Genomic DNA, 19654 nt, shown 5'->3' on the forward strand with positions numbered 1-19654 from the left:
ACCAAAAATGATCTGTTGTCTGCCGTCTATGACAAGAAAAATCTCCGAGCGCCGCCAACACCGTAGTTGATTGCATCAAGCCGGGCTGAGGGGGGAAAAAACAAAACCGGCGCACAAGAGAGAGAGAACTGATTCACAGGAAGTGTGACACGCGCAGCAGACAATTAAGAAAAAGAAAAAAAAAAATTCTCACACTGGAAAACTGTCGGCAGACCCAGGTAACATTTTCTTTTCCTTCTAAAAATTTAATTCAAAATGTTTTTCTTTGATTGAGCTGCTGCAGTTGTTAACTTGCATCAGCTTCCAAACAATGTTGCTCATTTTATGAAGGAGGTTGCTTGACTGACACCTGTTGAGCTGATTTTTTTTTTTTCTCTCTTTAATGCAGAAATTTCACATTAGACTTTTTTGAGGACGAGTGGCAAAGTTGTGTACGTACCTGCTTGTTTTTATGCGTCATGATGGACAAATAATAATGCAGCTGGGAACTTGTCAGTCAAATCTATTTTACTCTGATTCTTGTGTGTGACCAAAAAAAAAAAAAAAAAGTTCTGATCAAATAGTCATTTTGGTGACACAGTGCAGGAGGGGTGGAAAGACCAGGCTGCCACTCGCTCCCTCTCTCTTCTTATGAAACACATCATTTCAGATAAATGCTTGATTGACAGGTGGTTGTCTGCACGACTTGATGCAATTCAATTCATTGTTTACCTTTTTTTTTTTGGGGGGGGCGAATTTATTGCCTGTAAAAAAAGAAGAAGAAAAAGACAGAATAATCAAAAGCAAGGAAAAATATAGACAAACACATGTCAATATGCACATATATGGGTTCATTATAACCAGACAGGGGGCATGAATTTACATTTGACCTTATGACATTTTTTCCCGCCTTTAAATGCACCTCTCTCGGGTGCATCCTGAGGCTGACGCCAGGGGAGCCCCTTCACCCCTTTCACTTCCCGACCTCCACCTGTCAGACTGAAACCTCTCCGTCTCGTTACCATTGCAGCCTCTCTCACGGCAGCGTGCCGATTTTCAACTGCCGAGCCGACAGGCATTTAACACTGCAAATTAAATAGGAGTGACTAGAAAATCCGACAGGGGGTTTGGGGCTGACGGTGGTTGCGCCCCTGTGAGTAAACTGCAAAAATGACAGGCCTGCGTGATCTCCCACTCCCCAATCACCCTTTTGGCCCAATAATTATGAGCTCATTAGGCGTTAATTAATCATCTGCACTGATTATTATACAGCAAATCGGTGGTCATTACTTCTGAAGCTCCCCCAGTGTTTAGCCTTTGCCGCCAGTCACACAGACATGAAAAGGTTTGCACAGATATAGTGTTCTGTGCTGTTGTGCCACACTAATTATGGTTTGTTTGTGTGTGTGCGTGCATCTGCGTGTGTGTGTGTGTGTGTGTGTGTGCGCTCGCATGACTTCACAGCACCACTCATTGTAAAACAGAGGCATGCAGACTGCAGGTTGATGTTTGTCTCTCTGTGGAGGAGACATTGTTGGCTGGCTGCTGTTCCTCTTGCCTGATCCCTGACTCACTGGCTGCTTCTGGAGTGTTTTCAGTGTAAGAGAGGGTGCACAAAACCCGCCACCGTAATAAACCAGGCTCGTGCAATTGTTTAAGTTTTACATTTGCTCCCGTTCGGCTGCAGCGGGTGATTTTCCGCTGCCTGGCTGTCTGCTCCCAGACAGGATTTCACTCCAGCAGATCAATTCCCGAGCCAGAGAGCTTGTCGTGCCGCGACAACAGGTTTTGGGAGTAGACGGCTGGATGTGCCTCCCCCCCCCCCCCCTCCCTCTCCTGAGAGCTCCGGAGCCTGCTTGACTATGGATTCGATGTTATCTTGCAAGTGCATACAGTTATGGATCGGTGGGGTCGTGGACGCTGCCAAGGCTCGTTAAAGAACTGCCAAGGTTGATCCGTTTAGCTGATCTGGCCCTCGCAGCGGAGGTGGCGGGGTGGAAGTAGAGGGGTGGGGTGGGGGGGAGGCAGGAGGCCGCTCACATAATATCGTTGATGGCCGATGATGAGGCTCTTTGTCTCTGTCGGTTGTGATTGTCATGCTTTTAAACACGGGCGACACTCCAGAATAATCCACTTACAGCTATCACACGAGCACGTCGGCGCTCGGGCTGCAGCTGATCGAATTAGGAGCGGAAAGAGCGCGGGGGTCAAAAAATGTGCACATCCGACTTGATTTGATTTCACAAAGCGTCAAGGAGGCCGTCGGCACGCACATTTGTTTAATTGACTGCGAGACGAGAGATGAAATGTGCAAAAAGAAAAAAGGGTGAAGGATCCTAATCCACCCTGATGCCCTTCCTTCAAGTTTTACCCCGTACACACCCACCTGATCGACATATGGAACGCACTGGACAAGACTGGCTGTCACACCTGCTCAAACACTTTGTGTAGCTCCACGACAAGAAGGAGCTAATGACTTGGAAAAGGTCTCTCGCTTCGGCTGGACGTGGGGATGAAAATGAGGGAGAAACGTTTGAGGGTCGACACTGCTGGTTTAAACACTGAGTGAGACTCCAAGAATTCAAACATAGTTTGACACAAGGGGTCACTTCTCTGCATTGCCCTCCTCGTGGTTGCAGCCTGCTGCGACGGCTGTGTGTCAGTCTTGTGCTTGGTTGCATTGACGCTTTCCAAAAAATCTGGTGCCACAAGAATACTTTGTGTGCTATTTTAAACAATAAGTTATTTTTTTCTGATGCACTAAAAGGTTGAATGTTTTCTTTTTTTGGCTTTTGATTTGTGTTTGTGTTTTTTTTGGTGTTTTTATTTTTATTTGTCTATTTATGTATTTAATATTTTATTTTTATTTCGTTTTGTTTTGAATGGGTTGTCTCTTTTGGCTTGGTTTTGATATTGTGTTGTTGTTCATTATTATATTTTTTTAGTTCATTTAATTCTTTGTTTAATCATTTATTTAGGTGCATAAGTTTTTAGCCTTTATTTTGTAAATAAATGTGATTGTAAAAATCAAAAAATCTTCTTCTTCTTCTTCTTCTTCTTCTTCTTCTTCTTCTTCTCCTTCTTCTCCTGCTCCTCCTCCTCCCGCTCTTTGTAAAATATCATTTACCTGTGTTTACCAGCTCCCTTCCCTCTGCCGTTACCATAGAGACACTCCATCCCTATCAGTAAGGGGTCTTTGGCTGCCAGGCTCATTGGCTCTCAGTGGGGAGAGACGCTGGCGTGCAAGTGCTTCCCTGGCACGACTTCCTCGCGCCCCGTGTTGCGGCGAAAGGCATTTGCTTGGTGCCGCCGGCGGTGCTGGCACCCCCTCTCTCCTCCTACCCCCCCCACCCCCCCAACCCCCCCACCTCACCCCTCGCCTGGCAGCCCAGCACCGGTGGCACGTCCACCCAGTTTTGTCAGCGCGGCTTGACGGCTGTGGCGGAAGCGAGATCCAGCAGGGAGAGTTTCACCGCCGTAATTGAATGGCGCTCACCTGGGAGACAGCTGCTCTGTGATGCCTGTTAGCTGTCAGCAGCTCCCCCGGTTGGCATGCTGCAGGATATCATGTGATTCCTGCTGGGGCTTTATTTTCTTTTTTTTCTTTCTTTTTTCTCCATCTTCTTTTGGTGCTTTTTGCCAGTGTGACACGGTGTTTAAAAACGTTTTTCCTGTTTGCAGCAGCCAGACACACGATCCCTCGTGGCTCTTCAGCCGCCACCGCCTTTTACACGTTGCTCGTGTAGGAAAAAAAAAAAACATCAGTGTCTCCAAGCGAGTGGAGCTTTGGCCTCTGGAGTCAACCAGCCTGAGGTGAAAAGCTCTTTTTCAGTCATTTCAAACAGCCTTTTACTGAGAAAGTGCCAAATATGACTCAGTTGGATTGTATCATTCTTTTCAATGGGAAAGCCTTTCTTTCCGTCGTTCCCCAATTCCTTTCACAGGTCCCATATGAATATCCAATATTCTTGCCAAGTCAATCGGATAATTTGTGTCTTTAGCTGTTGTTTTTAATATGTTCATCTTTGGTTTGTAGTATCTGCACATCTGTGAAGTTAAAGTGTTTTTTTTGTCGGCGTCACTCAAATGAAGATAAATTACTTTTCCGGTCTCTTGTTAATTCTCTCATTTTGTTTTGCTGTTAATTGATTTCACTCGTTCGCACCTGATGCATGACACTGTTTTTGGTTACAATAGTCATCTAATATTTGACAGTCTTGCATGTGCGCCCTGCATCAGCCGTAAACAGGCTTCCGTGTCTTTTATTAAGCTCTGATTGCATCCTCGTGATACAGCTGATGGCCTTGTTTACCCGCAGATCGTGATTCATCGCTCGCTTGACTTTTAGGCCTTCACGACTCGTCATCTGAACTCTTCCATCTTTCCTTTTAAACTGCAAAGTCCCAACCCAACTGAGGAGTTGTGAATTTCCCCACAGTCCCATCTTAAGAACCAAAGCCTGAGAGAGGGAAAGAGAGATGCAGTACCTGGCTGCCACTCGGATTACTTCTCACAGCTCTGACAGCTGATGGTTGCTTTATTAAATAGGGAGAACTGACAGACACTGTGGGTCTGAGACTTCTTTTTTTTTTTTTTTTAAATGTTGCCCATTCAAAGCACATTTCCTCCCGCCTGGCCGTGAAATGTCGCCATGGAGACATAGAAAATGTTTTCTTGTTGAACCAAAAATATATCAAGAGCTCAGAAATCTTGCCACCTGGGGTGATGCACTCTCAGCTCCGTAGCCGAGATCAAAAAAAGGTCTCGGTTATTCCTGATGTCCCCAAGGACGTTTTTTTCACTTTGACATCAGCTTCCTTTCACCACAATTACATCAACTCCTCTTTCACTCCTCTTTCACGCCTTTTCAGCTACAAGCTTGAATGGCACAGACCCTGAATTCAATAATAATTTGGTCGATATGAATCAATACTTTGGTACTGCCTGCTGATACTGTGCTTATTTGCGACAGGTGTCTTGTTGACATCAATGTGTGTTTTGGTTGTTGTCGTTGTTCACTGTTGTCGTCGTTTAATTAGTTTACGGTTGTAAATGGAGATTAACTGCATGTGTGCGGAGATTGGGAGCTGTCTGTGGTGCTGAAGTGGCTGGTCGCCGACACGGACTGACTCCGTCCATTTGTTCAGTGACGACTGAGTCTTCTTTCTTCTTCTTTAGTTGTCCTTCATGTGAAAGGCAAAACTGTGATGGCAGGAATTTTTCCAATAAAATTGAAATATAAAAAAGGCCTCAAGTGGCTACAGATATTTTACTGACTTATAATCCGATATTTATTTGTGTAGACTTTTTCTCTGGCTTTTCTTCTTCATGGCCAACGTTTCTCCTCCAGAAAATGTGTCAGTGGTAGGAGCACTTTTCCACCTCAGTGACTCATAAAAAAAAGTCAGAAATCTTCATTTTAGGTAGAAAAACAATTATTTCAGTAGTAATGTTCCAAATAAAGGATATACTTTGATATCAAGCTCACAATTGTCCTCCTAAAACTATCAAATGTGATGAAATTTGCATGTTTGGCTGAAGGTTTTTACACAACATGAATGAAGAAAAGGGTCGAATTTGCATCCAGTGCTTAATCCCCTGGGGGAGGGATTACAACAGGAAACAGGAAAGTCCATCAGTCTTCAGGCGAAGTGACACATTGATGACCTCTGATGGAGTGGAAGCATCGACACATCGTTCCGAGAGTAAAGAGCGTCCAGTCAAAGTGGATAACAGGTGTCAGCCTCCCGGATCAATAGTGAGCTCTCCTTTTGTGCAGTCAATGGTGCGTCTTGTGCCATGAAATTGGTGCTTGCAGCAGAAAAGCTGCTGCAAACTGCTCTCTGGGCAGAAGAGTGATGACTTTCCCCAGGGGCACAACAATATCTTCACTTCCTCTAACCGTCAAAGTGAACGATAAAAAAAACAACACACCATGCACTAAACATATGTCCACGAGCTCAGCGCTCTAATCATCCTTAATTACATTGTGGTAACAGTGACTATTGTGTCTCCTGTTGTAGTCGTAGAGGCTGAACGAGCAGCCCCACCCACCACACGTCGCCTCTGTTCCACACAGAAGCGGCTGTCAGTGGCTGAAAAGAGAGTCTGAGTGCCTGATAATGTCCGACTGTCTTCTGAAACAACTTCTCCATCCATCAAACCCTCTCTCTCTCTCTCTCTCTCTCTCTGTCTCTCTCTCTCTCATGTATGTGTCATCCCTCTGCGGCTGCTGCTGCTGCTGCTCATCAGCACGGCGGAGGTGCTGGAGGTGCACAAACGGGTGGAGCCCTTGTGCGAGTCTCACGTCACGCTCTAAAGTAGATTAAGGGAGAGAAAAGTAATTGGATGCCGTCGTTTGACTGCACGTTTCCATCTTCCTCTTCTCGGAGAGATTCTTCGGAGGCTTCAGCGACTATTCTGACGTTCCCCGCAATTATTGACGCCGCACTTGTTTCCGGATTAATTTGGTTTCAAGAAACAAAAACACAAGGGCCGCGCACAAGTGTGACGCCGGGCTTGGAAAAAAACGCAGCGGCCGATAAATGTATTCTGTTCCTCTGAGGTCGACTTTAATATAAAACCGCTGGTATTTATAGGCAGCCAGACTTGAGTCAAGATTGAGAGATTAAGCTGCAATAAAGGGTTGATATGCTGCAGATACTGAGCAAAATACACTTTCTGGGTCACACAGAAGCATCTTTGTTGGAATGCAGTGTAAGTCCACCTCTTCACTCCCCGACCCCGTCTAGAAAAGGACCTTTAATATTACAGATTCCACAGATCCACACAATTCCATATTTGATGTGTAAACCTCAGCTTACAATTAAAAATGACAATTTAAAGGCAGAATTCCAATTCTTTCAGTATTAGAAGTAGATTTGAGTCACTCATGGTTTCATTTCTGACAGGTAAAACTTTTCTACTACTTGGAAGCTCACTGACAGTCTAGAGGCGATATGGTCAATATTCTAATATCATTTCGAAAGTGTAGAAATCAATTGGCCACCGGCTAAATAGTGTGTCAAGGGCCAAAGTCGACTTCATTGGTCTGAGGCTTTTCCCCACTCAACTCACTTCCTCATTCGGCTTTTTATTTTTTTTTAGCTATATGTCAGATGAGAGTCCACTCTAATCCCACTAAGTTCCAGCCCATCGCTTAGCAACAGCTGACCGACGGGCTCAATTTCAACGTTTATATTTCATATTTATATTAACGTCTCTCTCATATGTCAATTTAACCTTAATAACACCGACGCAGCTGTCACATTCAACATGCAAAATGATAAATTGCTTTAATAAATGGGAAGCCAAGTCTATGTGACATGTGGGCCTGATGGAAAAGTGAACTGGGAATTCTTGCAATGCTCCACGCTGATGCCAGCGTTTTGTTTTCAAATTGTGGATGGAAACACAATTAATACAATTTACAATTAATACATTTCCGGCAACAAATTTTTTTTCCACTCATGTACTTTTACATCTGTTGAGCAGCAAAATGCGCTACTACCTCTTGTCTCTTCCTTCTTTCTATACAGCTTTTACTTACCACCATCGGGCTTTCATTCGAATCTGCCATATTTTTGGATCCTGTGACAGTTTGGTTTCTCTAACTGAGACGTTCAGGATTTCTTTGTTCTGCTCTTATGGCTCCTCATTTGCATAATGTGATCCCAAAAATACATTTAAATTGGCTCCAAACTGACCTGAAGGTGAAAGATGAATTCTTCCCCCGCAGCGGCAGTCAGGCATAAATAGAAACGCACCTTCTTTCTAGGGCACGTATAATGATGTTCGGAAGGACCAGAGGGAAGGTGGTGCTGCTTAGACGTGAAGAATCCCCTGCCAGAAGTAGCCAGGGCTCCATTTAAAGAAAAAGCTGAAATAGAATTAAAACTGTGACTGTCTTTTCTCTTTGTGTTGTGACAGTGAAAAATCATGACGACCCTGCTGGACCTGAAGAGTAGTGTGCTGAGGCAGGTTCAGAGGAGCCAGTCTCTGAGGACCCGGAGGGAGTCGCCACCGACTCCCAGCAGCCCTCTGACACACCGACCCGAACCATTATCTCGAAGGTGAGTTTTCTAAATCCTCTCATAGTTCATTTCCAGGTCTTTCTTAATGACACCCAGCCTCACAGGGTCACAAACACTTCAGATCTCCGGAACGTTTTATGTTTAGCCCTCAGTTAACAGCCTCCTGCAAAAATGTTGCTTTTTAGCCTCCCTGCTGACACTTTGTTGGACCTCTGCTCCTTCAGGGGATGATGGGTCAAATGCGGAGGACAAATTTCCTCTCCTTACATGTGACAATCTCTGGGACTTTAGAAATTCTGGTCCCCCCAAAAAACAGATTCCTTAGACCTTCAAACTACGAGAAGTCCATGACTGGGGATGTTTCTTACTAGGGAAGAGACACCAATGCCTTTTATGAAATCACAGAAAGCTTTCTTTTAGAATTTGAGGCTTAAGCACAAACGTCCTGTAGCGTGAGCAAGCATATAAAGCAAAGGATGAAGTGTTTTTATCCCTGGCTCACTCACTCAGAGTCTAGAGACACATATTACCGTCAGGCAACATTCAATCAAGCAAAGTGCACAACATGGGAGTTTTAATAGCTGCGGTTGGGCCAATGCTATAATCAAGTTGACACAGTTAAATTGTGTGTGAACAGCTAAATCAGTCTTGAGTGCTCTCGCTGAGAAGCCCGAGGGCCCATCAGCGCTGGTTTGGGAGGAGGGAGATTCAATTGAGAAAGTGATGTGTGGAGTTCCCCAAGGCTGTGTCTTGGGGGCCCTCACTCATTACTGCCATGTCGCACAGCATGAGTCCGCAGATTTGAGAGTATGTGTTTGTGTATGTGTGTGAATTTTTGTTTATATGTTTAATGACCAAGAAACGACAAGTCGGAAGTTATTTTCAGTGTTTTTTTGTGTCGTTTACATTGTGTCTCCAATGAATGAAATTCCTTAAGAACATTTTTGTTCTTAAATTCCTCCCGACTTCTCCAGCATCAGTTGGACTCTGACAAATTAAACTCTGCGTGTGTTTCAGCAAAAATCAGGTGGTCGGTGCTCCTCCTTTATTAAAAACCTTTCCAGAGGCACCATTTCCGGGTACAGTTAATACTGCCGCTGTTTCAAACAAGTAATAACCATTCATAATGAGAGTCTTCTATATTTCATTGAATTGCTGCCAGTCCAGCGTCGAGAGATAATGACGGCCTTATTCTCTGAAACGGGCAGCAGAAGCTCCGAAGCCGACGTTATTCCCCTTGTTTCCGATGTCAGTCATCCGGTGTTGTCGACAGAGTCCTTAATGCGGTCGCCCATTCATTACGGAGTTTCTGTGAGCTTTTGCACCCCCACCCCCTGAACACATCGACTGCACAGTCAGACTCTGACGGAGAACTGAAACGCTGCCATCTTGTAAATCTGTTTTCACCACAAGCTCCTGATGTCCACACCAGTTTCTCAGCACTGCCGAGTAGCGCAGCGCTCTTCCCTTCCCTTACGAGTGATGAGCTCATATTTTTGGCATTAGGAACCATTAGAAATCACCTAATATTGAAAGACAGAAAGAAATAAAGAAAGTAAAGCAAAGCTTCACATGTATTTCTGGATGCAGCAATGCTCCTTTTGATTCAACATCGTGGTTTGAGGTTTTTGCTATGTTGGTTCAATAATTGGGACAATCTTCCCTATTTTATCTCCTGAATAAATATATTAACCTCTTATTACTTAAAATCATGCTGTTTTGGAACAGTTTATCTGCAATTTATTTTTAAGAAAATAAGTTAACATCTACCATATTTTGTGTTTAACAGAATTTTGTGTAGGTCTTTATTTCCCCTGTGTTGACATTTGGTTTTTGCCAGTTAAACTTATTTGTCAATCATTGTTTAACCCCCTCGTGCGTTACTGCAACAAGTAAAGTGGCAGTGGGGGTGAAAGCCCCACATTCTATTTGTTTTTTCTTTTGTTTTTTATCTTAATCCCCGCTGTGTTCTGAAGCCTAACTAGTATGAACCTCAGGTTTCTATGGCAACCCGAGTGGGGCTTGTTGTCATGATGTGAACTTATATGTGTAATGACGTCCGTGTCTATTTTTACCGAGCGGGGTGATAACGTCGGATGCCAAGTTCCGATCAGTTTCAGGTGCGAACGCCAAAGGAGACTTTTCTGTAGAGCCACGAGGCTCATCCTGCTTTCAACTGCACACGTGTTTGTTGGTCTGTTGAAGGAAGTTTCGCTGAAAATGTATCAATCACACGAGTGCTTAGTCGGAAATAGGTTGGAGGGACTCTCACCCCTCTTCTCCTCCTCCTACTTCTCCTCCTCCTCCTCTTCCCTTCCAGCTGATGCCCTGAGTCCCAGCCATGCTCACACACCCAGGGCGCTCATCATTAGAGGCGGGCTGCTGATCTTTGTTACATATTCAGGCTGCCGCTGGCCTGCCTGCTCTCCAGCTTTAATTGAGAATTTGCAAATGAAGCCGGGTTCGGGCTGCTCCGACCCAGCGGAGCAGTCCACTGGGTCGGAGCAGTGCAGAACATTGGAGGTGGCTTGTTTTTTTAGTGTGTATTTTTTTTCAATATAGCCCCAGCAAATTATGCTTTCACGTCACGTGCAAAAGATGCTTTTGAAGACTGAAGGGGAAGAGATGAGACTGACGGTGTGCTATTCAGAAAGCAATATCCAGGTTCATTTTATTTAATTTTTTTTATATTGGGCTAGGTTTGTTGTTGTTGTTGTTCTCGTTGTTGTGTGCTTAGATTTGATTTGTTCCAGCAGCGGTCGCACTTGTTTGTTTGGTGCTTTCATTTGCGAGGTCGCTACCGTCTCCTTAATGAATTTCTCTCCCCGCCGACTCTGCCTCACTCACTTCCTCTCTTTCTTTTTTTTTTAGTTCATGCAAGACAAGAGATTCAGCTTCAAGATGACATTAAACAAAGACCTGTAGTAGCAGTATAATTACAATTATTACACACGGACACTGAGTCCCATTTGCAAATTACAGACCGATTAACAGCCGCTGGATGCTGGTCAGACACACACATGCACTTGTGGTCATGCGTGACGAGCATGACTATATTTAACCAAAACCAAAAAATGCTAATTTAAGACTTATTTGTCAAATTTACCAGAAGCACATTTAGCAAAGTCTGTCTGGTTTTTGAAGACTCACTGTTAAGAACTAAACTATTTTAAAGGTTACCCTATCTTTGCCCTATGACAGCTGGGATAGGCTCCAGCAGAACCCCTCCACCCCAACCCAACCATGAGTTCAGGATGAAGCGGGTATTGAGAGTGGATGGAATGATGGATTTTAAAGGTTCAACAAATGAGTCATTCCAAGTTTTTTATTGCGCTATTTAGGTTTTGCGCAATTCTAGGGGTGATGGAAACGCAGCCTCTGACCAACTGGCAGCGGCTGGATGATCACACCAGGTTTAAATACAGGTGCAGGTCAGCGGAAGGCAATCAGGTGAATCAGTGGCAGGTGAGCTGTGGAAGCAGGTGTAGCTGATAACGCTGATGATCCCTCCCACGCCAGCCGCCAGCAGGGGAGACAGGAGACAAGACAGAGGAAGGGGGAGGATGAACAGGAAAACTCAACTGCAGAAAGCAACACTCAGAAACAGTTCTTTGCTTAATGATCTGAGTGGGAAGCGTGTTTTTGGTGATCCTCACCTCTGACATTACACACTGCCAACTGCGATGATTCAGGCCGACAATGTGCTCTCTTTTCATGGGAAGGCGGTCTGCCGTCACAGGGTCTTTCACGCTGGCCACGAACGTGCTGCCATGTTGCATTTAAGTATGAGCTTGCTGCCGCCACTGCAGTCGCCGCTGCCGCCACTGTAATCGCCGCCGCGGTCGCCGCCATCTATGCTTTCAAACGGCTTGCCCCTGACAAGTTAAGCGTCCTGGTGTTTTGTTTAAGTTTTTTCTTTGGACCTACTTTCTCCCAGCAGGAACATGTAATTGTGACCTCTGAAAATAAATTAGAATGAAATGACAGTTTGATAAAGGACCTGTTACCTAGCAACATCAAATCTGTTTGTTACTCTGGTGGCCTGTGCGTGCTCCGGTGTGTGTGTGTGTGTGTGTGTGTGTGTGTGTGTGTGTGTGTGTGTGTGTGTGTGTGTGTGTGTGTGTGTGTGTGTGTAAGGGAGAGGGAAAGGAACCAGTTGAAATATATCAGCCTCCCTTTTATTTGTGTGTGTGTGTGTGTGTGTGTGTTTGTGTGTTTGATGTATCAAATCAGAATTGTCTTGATTTGGCTGTTATTTACACTCCTTTTTTCACCTACTCCTTCTCACCGTACTTTTTTCTCCCCCAATAGATAGAGACAGAAAAAAGATCCCAGTCTGCAGGGATGAAAGCCTCTAGCTTTTTAAATGACAGATGATGGGCACAGATTTCTGTTTGGGAGGGGGAAAAAAACCCTGGAGTACCGAGAGTGGACGTGTTATGAATTGACTGCATCACAATCAAATGAAGCTTATTAGTGCTGTCTGTGTTCCAAAAGGAGAGAAAGAAAAACCCCAAACAAACAAAAACGGCGTGCGCGTCTGTGTGTGTGTGTGTGTGTGTGTGTGTGTGTGTGTGTGTGTGTTTGCTTGAGAGAGGGATTGTTGACTTTGTCTGATGGTTATGAGCGCTTTGAACGCTGAATGACGAGTTCCTCAACAAAATACCAAGGGGTTTTTTGAACATTGTGAAATCAGCAGTGCCAGCCTGGCAGAAACTTGCCGGCCGGGCAGCTTCAACTCTTCTATCCTGACGAGTTAAACCTGCTGAAAGTCGCTTTTGAAAGAAAGACAAGAAATTAGCCTCAAATTACTTTCTTTTCCTCGGTAATACCGATGGCGCTACAGACAGCATTGTTAAGCTGATGATCAAAGAAACTATGGCCAAGTGGTTATGTAATACAACGACGTACTGAAAATGAATTAGCAAGGAGGGAGCTTGATCCATCATCCATCTCCCAAGGAGGGAGATGGATTTTGCTCAGAAATTGTTTAAATTTTTTTTTCTATCGATGTGCGACATTATTTCCCATTTCAAACAACATTTTTGTAAGACACGTTCTTTTGTGTGCTCGTCTGTGTGTGTGTTTCTGCTCGGGGAATGGGTGGGTTGGGTTCTCGGGGCGATAAACACCGTTTGAGGTGAGTGCACCAGTAAGACGACTGCACGACACCCGCCCAGCCCTTCCAGCTTGGCGGCCATTACGGCCGTCATCAGCGGCTTCCGAGGTTCTGCCGTTCGCGGCTCCTGCCGTGGGGTCCGGGCCAGCGGGTGCCGGGATGGGCTGCCACATGCCCGCTGTGAGGCGGCGGCGCTAATAAAGATGTGCGACGGGGCTCCTCTGCGTGATGTGCTTCTGTGAGACTGATCTGCGTAGATCCGCCGGAGGGAAGAAGATGAAGAAACAGAAGAATTTTCCATAAACAAAATGGAAATGACGCACATTTTTCACAAAGACATACATTTATGGAATGAAGAAGAAGAAGAAGAAGAAGACGAAGAAGAAGAAGAAGAAGAAGACGAAGAAGAAGAAGAAGAAGAAGAAGAAGGAGGAGGAGGAAGGGAGGGAGGTTTTGGTGGTGGGGGGATTCCTAAGGTGTTCAGCCAGCCAAACCCCACCCCCACCCCTCCCCTCGCCCAACCCCTCCCTGAATGTGCGGGCATCACCATGACAACAGGGGCCGGCAGGCTGGTGCCAGGGGATTCACTCACACCTGGAGGAAGCAGGGAGGGGGGGAAAAAAAAAAAAAGAACATCATTTGCATTTTGCACACAGCCATGTCATCCTCATCATAGCACATTAGTTCATGCACATCACTTTGTTGTTGTTTTTAATTTTTGATTATTCACAATGTGAGATAAGAGAGCTCAACTGCAGGTTATTCACAGGCCGGCGCTGCACAAAGAGGCCGCCTCGGTTCGTGTTTGCTGTCTGATTGCGCCTTTGTCTCTGATTCTCGCATGTTTTTTTTGTTTTTTTTTTCATAAACACAGATGTGAAAAAAGTGTTTCATGCTCAACAATCAAACGCACCCCGCTCAAGACAACATGCCTTCCCGCCGTTTAATCTCCGGGCCGAGATGAATCGCCGTCAATCTGTTTCTGCTCGTCTTGGCAGGGTCTCCGAGGAGAGCGCCGAGTTCTTTGAGCGCGTCAACGCCATCCTTCAGAAGCAGGAGAACATGTTGCGGGCTGCCCAGGCTGAGGTAACGCCGAGCCGCCTTCCACCTTTCCATCTGCTCGTCATCTGAGGCGCGGAGGCTTGGGCCCCCCCGGCCAACCAGCCGCCCTGGCGGCCAGCAGGAGTCGAGTCGACTCGAGCGGCTGAGACAACCGAGTCCTGCTGCTCCTGGTGCCACGTGCTAACAGGGCAGCGACACTGTGCTAGCTCATGTCCACGTCTTATGGCCACATCCCCGTGGCTGTAAAATCTGTGGACACCTCCAACTGTTCCCTGTAACATTTCAAAAGGGTTTTTTTTTTTGTTTTTTAATTCTTCTTCTGGCTGTTGCCGGGAGAACATCCATCCTGTAACCAGCTGCAAATTAAGCCAGCATGTTCTGTTCTGCCTTCACTAAAGGTCACTGGAATAGCTACGTCATTCAACCAGAAGATTTTTAAATCCCTTTCGATTTATATCATATATGCATCTACAGAGCCTCTTTAGCCCGAGCTAAACATAGAAGGTGATTGGATCAACTTTCTGATGGACCAACTGCACGCTGCATAGATCTCACTGACCACGCTTTGGTGCTTATTAGGTATTTAGGTACAGAAAATACATAATTTGGGACATGTTTGTTTGGGGATCTCAATGCTTAAACAGACTAAAAACATTTTCTATTGGAGGTTGGCCTGATGGATGAGTGAGAAGTTCTTATATATTCCAATTTTTATTATTTTATGAGCTGAAAAATGCTTATCTCACCGCTGGAAGGCAAACCTAAGGCAAATTGTTGGGAAGATTTTTTATTTTATATATTTTTTTAACCAGCCAGACATAAGTGTGTTTTCTCAGCTTGTGACTGTTATGTCGTCCTGACAGTGCCAAAGAGGCGCCTGCACGGTGCCGCCACCCCAGGAGCAGGTGGACCAGTCCTTTATTGCCGACAGAATCAGCCGGGCGGAGGTGAGACTTTTTCCTCGCCTACTTCCATCTTTTATTGCATCTCAGAGAAAATGGGCTGCACTCGCGCGACTCGTTCTCTGGTCTCCGCCGACCACTCAAGGCGCTTTACAACTTGCAGGCCACATTCACCCCAATCATACGCTGGCCATACACATTCGTACCAGTCATCTGGAGCAATTAGAGGTTAAGTACCTTGCCGCCGGTTACACTGACATGTGGACTGGATCAAATCGCTGACCTTCTGATTAATAGGCCACATGCTCTACTCTACCTCCTCCTATGCTCTAACTCCTGCAGCCCCTGCAACAAAAAGCAATTTGAGATGAAAACACTTTGAGTAGCTTTTTATCTTAACTGCAGTTTTTTTTTCTCCAGACCTTATCTTTATTTTTTTCTTCCACCTGCAGCTGGATCAGCTTTACAAGGAGGCTGTTTACACGGTGGTCAACCGGGTGGGAGTGCCCTCATCCGAGCACGTGAAAAGTGACGAAGAGCTGTTTGCCTACCTCCTCAAGGTACTGACCCATCCATCCATCCATCCATCCATCCATCCATCCATCCGTCCCTCCACACCCTTGAAGAACTCTATTAAATCTCTGTTGTTAATACAGGCGCGAGCCTCTCAGGAAGTGTTTTTTGTTGTCGGCGGACTGAGCAGATGCTCTCGGTTCTAAGACCTGATTAAACATCAAAGGCCCGTCACGCCGCGTGCTGATATTCAGCCGCCCATATCAAGTCCAATTCAGATGAGGAGAATCGAGGCGTCTTTTCATGTCTGCAGCGGTGCATTTTTTCCCTCTTGCTTTTTGGTTACTTTTTTTTTTTTGCACCCTCTCCTCCCCCCCAGAGGCTCAGGTGCTGAAAGGAATCCTTTCGCTTATCAAAGAATTTCATCGGTCTCAGCGTGTCTGTGATGCTCAGCTCCTTTCTCTAACTGTCTGGCCGTCTCTTTCTCCAAGGTGTTTGATATGGCTGAAGAGGAACATGAGATCATTCTCCAGAAAGTGCAGGAATCAAAGGTGAGACACTGGCTGCCTCCTCAGATCTACTTTTCTTCCGTCATTGTCCACTGTCTGAGTGGAAGGACAGCGGGGGTTTTAGCTGCATTTGTCTAATTGTCTAATTTGCCTATCCTGAGGCAGAACCTCACATTTGTTTGACTTGCACAATGCATTAACATGCAAAAAAAATGCTTTTCCGGGGGAAACGGCTTCAACAACACAAAATGTTACGATGCAGAGCCACAGTTTGGAACTGGAACTGATTCCCCCCTCGTGTGCTGTCTTGAATTCATTTAATCATTTTCCTATGATCGCCTGAGACATTTCAGATTTGCTCTGATAAAAGAAATGACCTCTTTTTCACTGTTTTGTGCACATCAAACAAAGCCACAGAGTGAAAGAAAGAAGAGGGTGCATTGTGTTGTGCACAATGCGAGACCTTAAATCTGGCGCTTTGACAGCTTGTTTCCTTTCACTTTTGCAGCGGCCAAGTTTTTCTCTGAGGGTTTCTGTTATGAAAGCCAGGAATATGATGGCCAAGGATGCAAACGGTGAGAACATCCATCATTCATCTCATACTAAACTAAACTGCACTGCAGCAATCCATCCATGGAACAAATGAACGAGGAATGTGCACAAACCTGCACAAATCAATTTTCAATCTGCAGTTTTCCAAAACCGAGTCACTGACAAACACCAGATTACTGACCTTTCCCGGTGTGTCACCATGCTGTCGCCCGCCAGGGTACAGCGACCCCTACTGCATGCTGGGAATCCTGGTGGGCCAGAGCCCGCGGGAGGTGGAGGAGAAGAAGGAGCGCAAGTTCAGTTTCAGGAAGCGGAAGGAGAAGCTGGAGAAGCGTTCCAGCACCAAGGAGGTGTTGCCTGCCAGGTGCATCCAGGTGACTGAGGTCAAGCCCGAGACGCTGAACCCGGTGTGGGACGAGCACTTTGTCTTGTGAGTACAGCACTTAGTGGCGATGTGTGCGAGGGACAAGGTCAGTGATTCACTGCGCAGGCTCCGGTCGGCCAGTGATGAACTTTATTATTGTACCAGGAAACTGACTTTTTTTTTTTGCCTGTCTGACAGTGAAGTAGATGATGTCTACAATGACCTCCTGCATCTTGACATATGGTAAGACGAGGAAGTTTAATAAAGATTTCCGTAATTATGTATTTATATAAGGGGTCCCATATTGTGAACATTCTCAAATCTGCAAGTGTTCTGCATAATTACTAGTAATAAGAATAAAAAATCTCTATAGATCTCCATTTAGCAGCATGCTTAGCCCTCTGTTTACAGCGATAATGCTGGGTTTTAGCTTCCTGTCAAAAGTGATGTTCTCTTAGTGAGGTATCAGAGGGCAGAGCCAACATCTGGCTGGGGGTGTGGTCACTAACCTGGGAGAGGTTCACCCGTGTGACACCATGAGGATAATATGCATTGTATGGGACATTTAATATCAGCAGTTGTGAAGGGTAGTTTGGCTTTGGAACGAAAAAGAATATGAGCAGTTCAATTTAGGAATTTAAGTCTTAAGAGGTTTTGACTGCGTGTTTTAAACTACTCAATAAAACTGGTATTAGCAGCAATCACAGTCAATTGCCCTTCAGTGGAAATTAGCCAAATGCGTCAGACAAACAACCTTTTGAGAATTGAAGCTCCTCCCTCCCTCCCCCAGTGCTGCGTGCAGGTCAGAGTTGACTATTGACCGCGCTGAGTGTCAGAACGAGGGCCCTTGACAGTAATCTGCAGTCGATAGCTGTGAAAGGCTGCCGAGGACGGAGGGGGAGGAGGTGGAGGAGAGAACGAGGTCGTAATAACCTGTCAGCTGCGCTCCTGCTCTTTAGGGACCACGACGATGACGTGTCGGTCGCCGAGGCCTGCAAGAAGCTCAACGAGGTCAGCGGGCTGCGTGGAATGGGAAGGTACGGGGAAAGTCCCACACATCACCTCACGAAGATCAAGACCCGTATGAATAGGCACAATATTTATCACTTCAAAGCATTCAGCTGGATAAGCTGAACACACACACACACACACACATACACACATCTTCTCTGCGCTTCACTTGCCCTGCCCAGGTATTTCAAGCAGATAGCAAAGTCTCTGCGATCCAACGGCTCGGCGTCATCAGGCTCGGAGGAGAGCGCCGACGACTTCCTGGGTTGCATCAACATCCCTCTGAACGTGAGTGAGACGCTGTGTTTTTGTTGTTCCATATCACCACCCAGCAGGGGTTCCCTCTAACCGGCTCCTCACCCTCCCGCAGGAGATCCCAGTCACCGGCTACGACACCTGGTTCAAGCTGGAGCCCCGGTCCAGCACGTCCAAGGTGCAGGGCGACTGTCACCTCATCCTCAAGCTGTTCACCAGCCAGGTGCGTTTTCCGCTCTACTGGAACCTGTGAGGCGTCGCCGGCTCGTGAAGCCATTTCTGTGTTTCCTTCTCAGAGAGACACGGACATGTCGCAGAGAGAACCGCACATCTCTGTCCACAAGAAGCTGCTGAGTCAGATCGTGGACTATGAGCACAACCATGTGAAGGTGAGGTGATTTTTTTTTTTTTTTTTTTTTTCTTTCAATTCAGACTGGACTAGAACTGCACCGAAAAGCACAGCTAAAAAAAAAAAAAAAAAACTTCAAGTCAAAGTATTTATTATAAAAAGTCCAAACAGAAAATCACTCTTAGGAGGCAAAACCATAAATCACACCGACTGACTAAAGTACAAACAAAAGCTCTCCGAAGAGGAAACACATAATCAAAAGTTCTAAAAAGAAAATTCAATCACTCGAGGAAAAACACAACAAAACAAAAACTGGACCATGAAAATACGAGACCTAAAAACTACGAGTCGTGGCTCTTTGTGAAAACACCTGACACACTGGCACAGGACAAAGGCCAATGCAGACTATAAATACACACGCTAATGGGAAACAGGTGTACACAATCAGTAGGGGAAGACTAATTAGACATGGCGCGAAAACACACAAGGGAAGGGCAAGCTGCTGACACATGAGGGAAACAGTTTCAAAATAAAACAGGAAATGATGAGATCGTGAACAGATATGTAACTAAAAACACCTAACTTGTCATGAATTGACATTGATTGTAACCAAAGCAGGAGTCTTCACACTATCTGTACAATCGTTTCATACAGCTACTGACATGGTTATTACATTGAATAAAAACAACAATCTCAGCTTCTTCATATTAGTTCCAAGAAGAAGGACGTTAACATTTTTTCCGAGCCTGAAGCTTTTATTCCATCTTCTCTCTAAAAAGTTGACTCGCTCTGCAGCAATTCCTTTATTTTTTGAGAGAAATTTAAACCCCACTCAGTGCAACCACTTTCATTTTCTTTTCCAAAGAAGCTGATTGGTCCAGAGGCCTGCAATTGTTATTTTGTTAGTTTTTTGTGAAGAAAAATAAAACAAAAAAAATTGAAAAATTTACTTTTTCAAGATGGACGAGCAAGTTTTTCAACATTAGCTTTCTTAGACGTTCTGATG

General features: G+C 45.3%; 1 protein-coding gene across 1 annotated transcript in view; it reads left to right on the forward strand.

Moving 5' to 3' along the window:
• Positions 1-19654, forward strand: part of baiap3 (BAI1 associated protein 3) — a 29090-nt gene continuing 9436 nt past the window's right edge. Inside the window, exons 1-13 of the mRNA XM_076038482.1 lie at positions 1-218; positions 7909-8051; positions 14130-14217; positions 15057-15140; positions 15548-15655; positions 16100-16159; positions 16626-16692; positions 16886-17099; positions 17232-17276; positions 17993-18070; positions 18227-18332; positions 18415-18522; positions 18596-18688. Coding sequence (XP_075894597.1) covers positions 7918-8051; positions 14130-14217; positions 15057-15140; positions 15548-15655; positions 16100-16159; positions 16626-16692; positions 16886-17099; positions 17232-17276; positions 17993-18070; positions 18227-18332; positions 18415-18522; positions 18596-18688 — 1185 coding nt within the window. The 5' untranslated portion in view covers positions 1-218; positions 7909-7917. The remainder of the gene's footprint in view (positions 219-7908; positions 8052-14129; positions 14218-15056; positions 15141-15547; positions 15656-16099; positions 16160-16625; positions 16693-16885; positions 17100-17231; positions 17277-17992; positions 18071-18226; positions 18333-18414; positions 18523-18595; positions 18689-19654) is intronic.

The sequence above is a fragment of the Nelusetta ayraudi genome, unplaced genomic scaffold, assembly GCF_046127955.1.
Source record: "Nelusetta ayraudi isolate G7.1 ecotype Tasmania unplaced genomic scaffold, CSIRO-AGI_Nayr_v1 ptg000057l, whole genome shotgun sequence".
NCBI classification, from domain to species: Eukaryota; Metazoa; Chordata; class Actinopteri; order Tetraodontiformes; family Monacanthidae; genus Nelusetta; species Nelusetta ayraudi.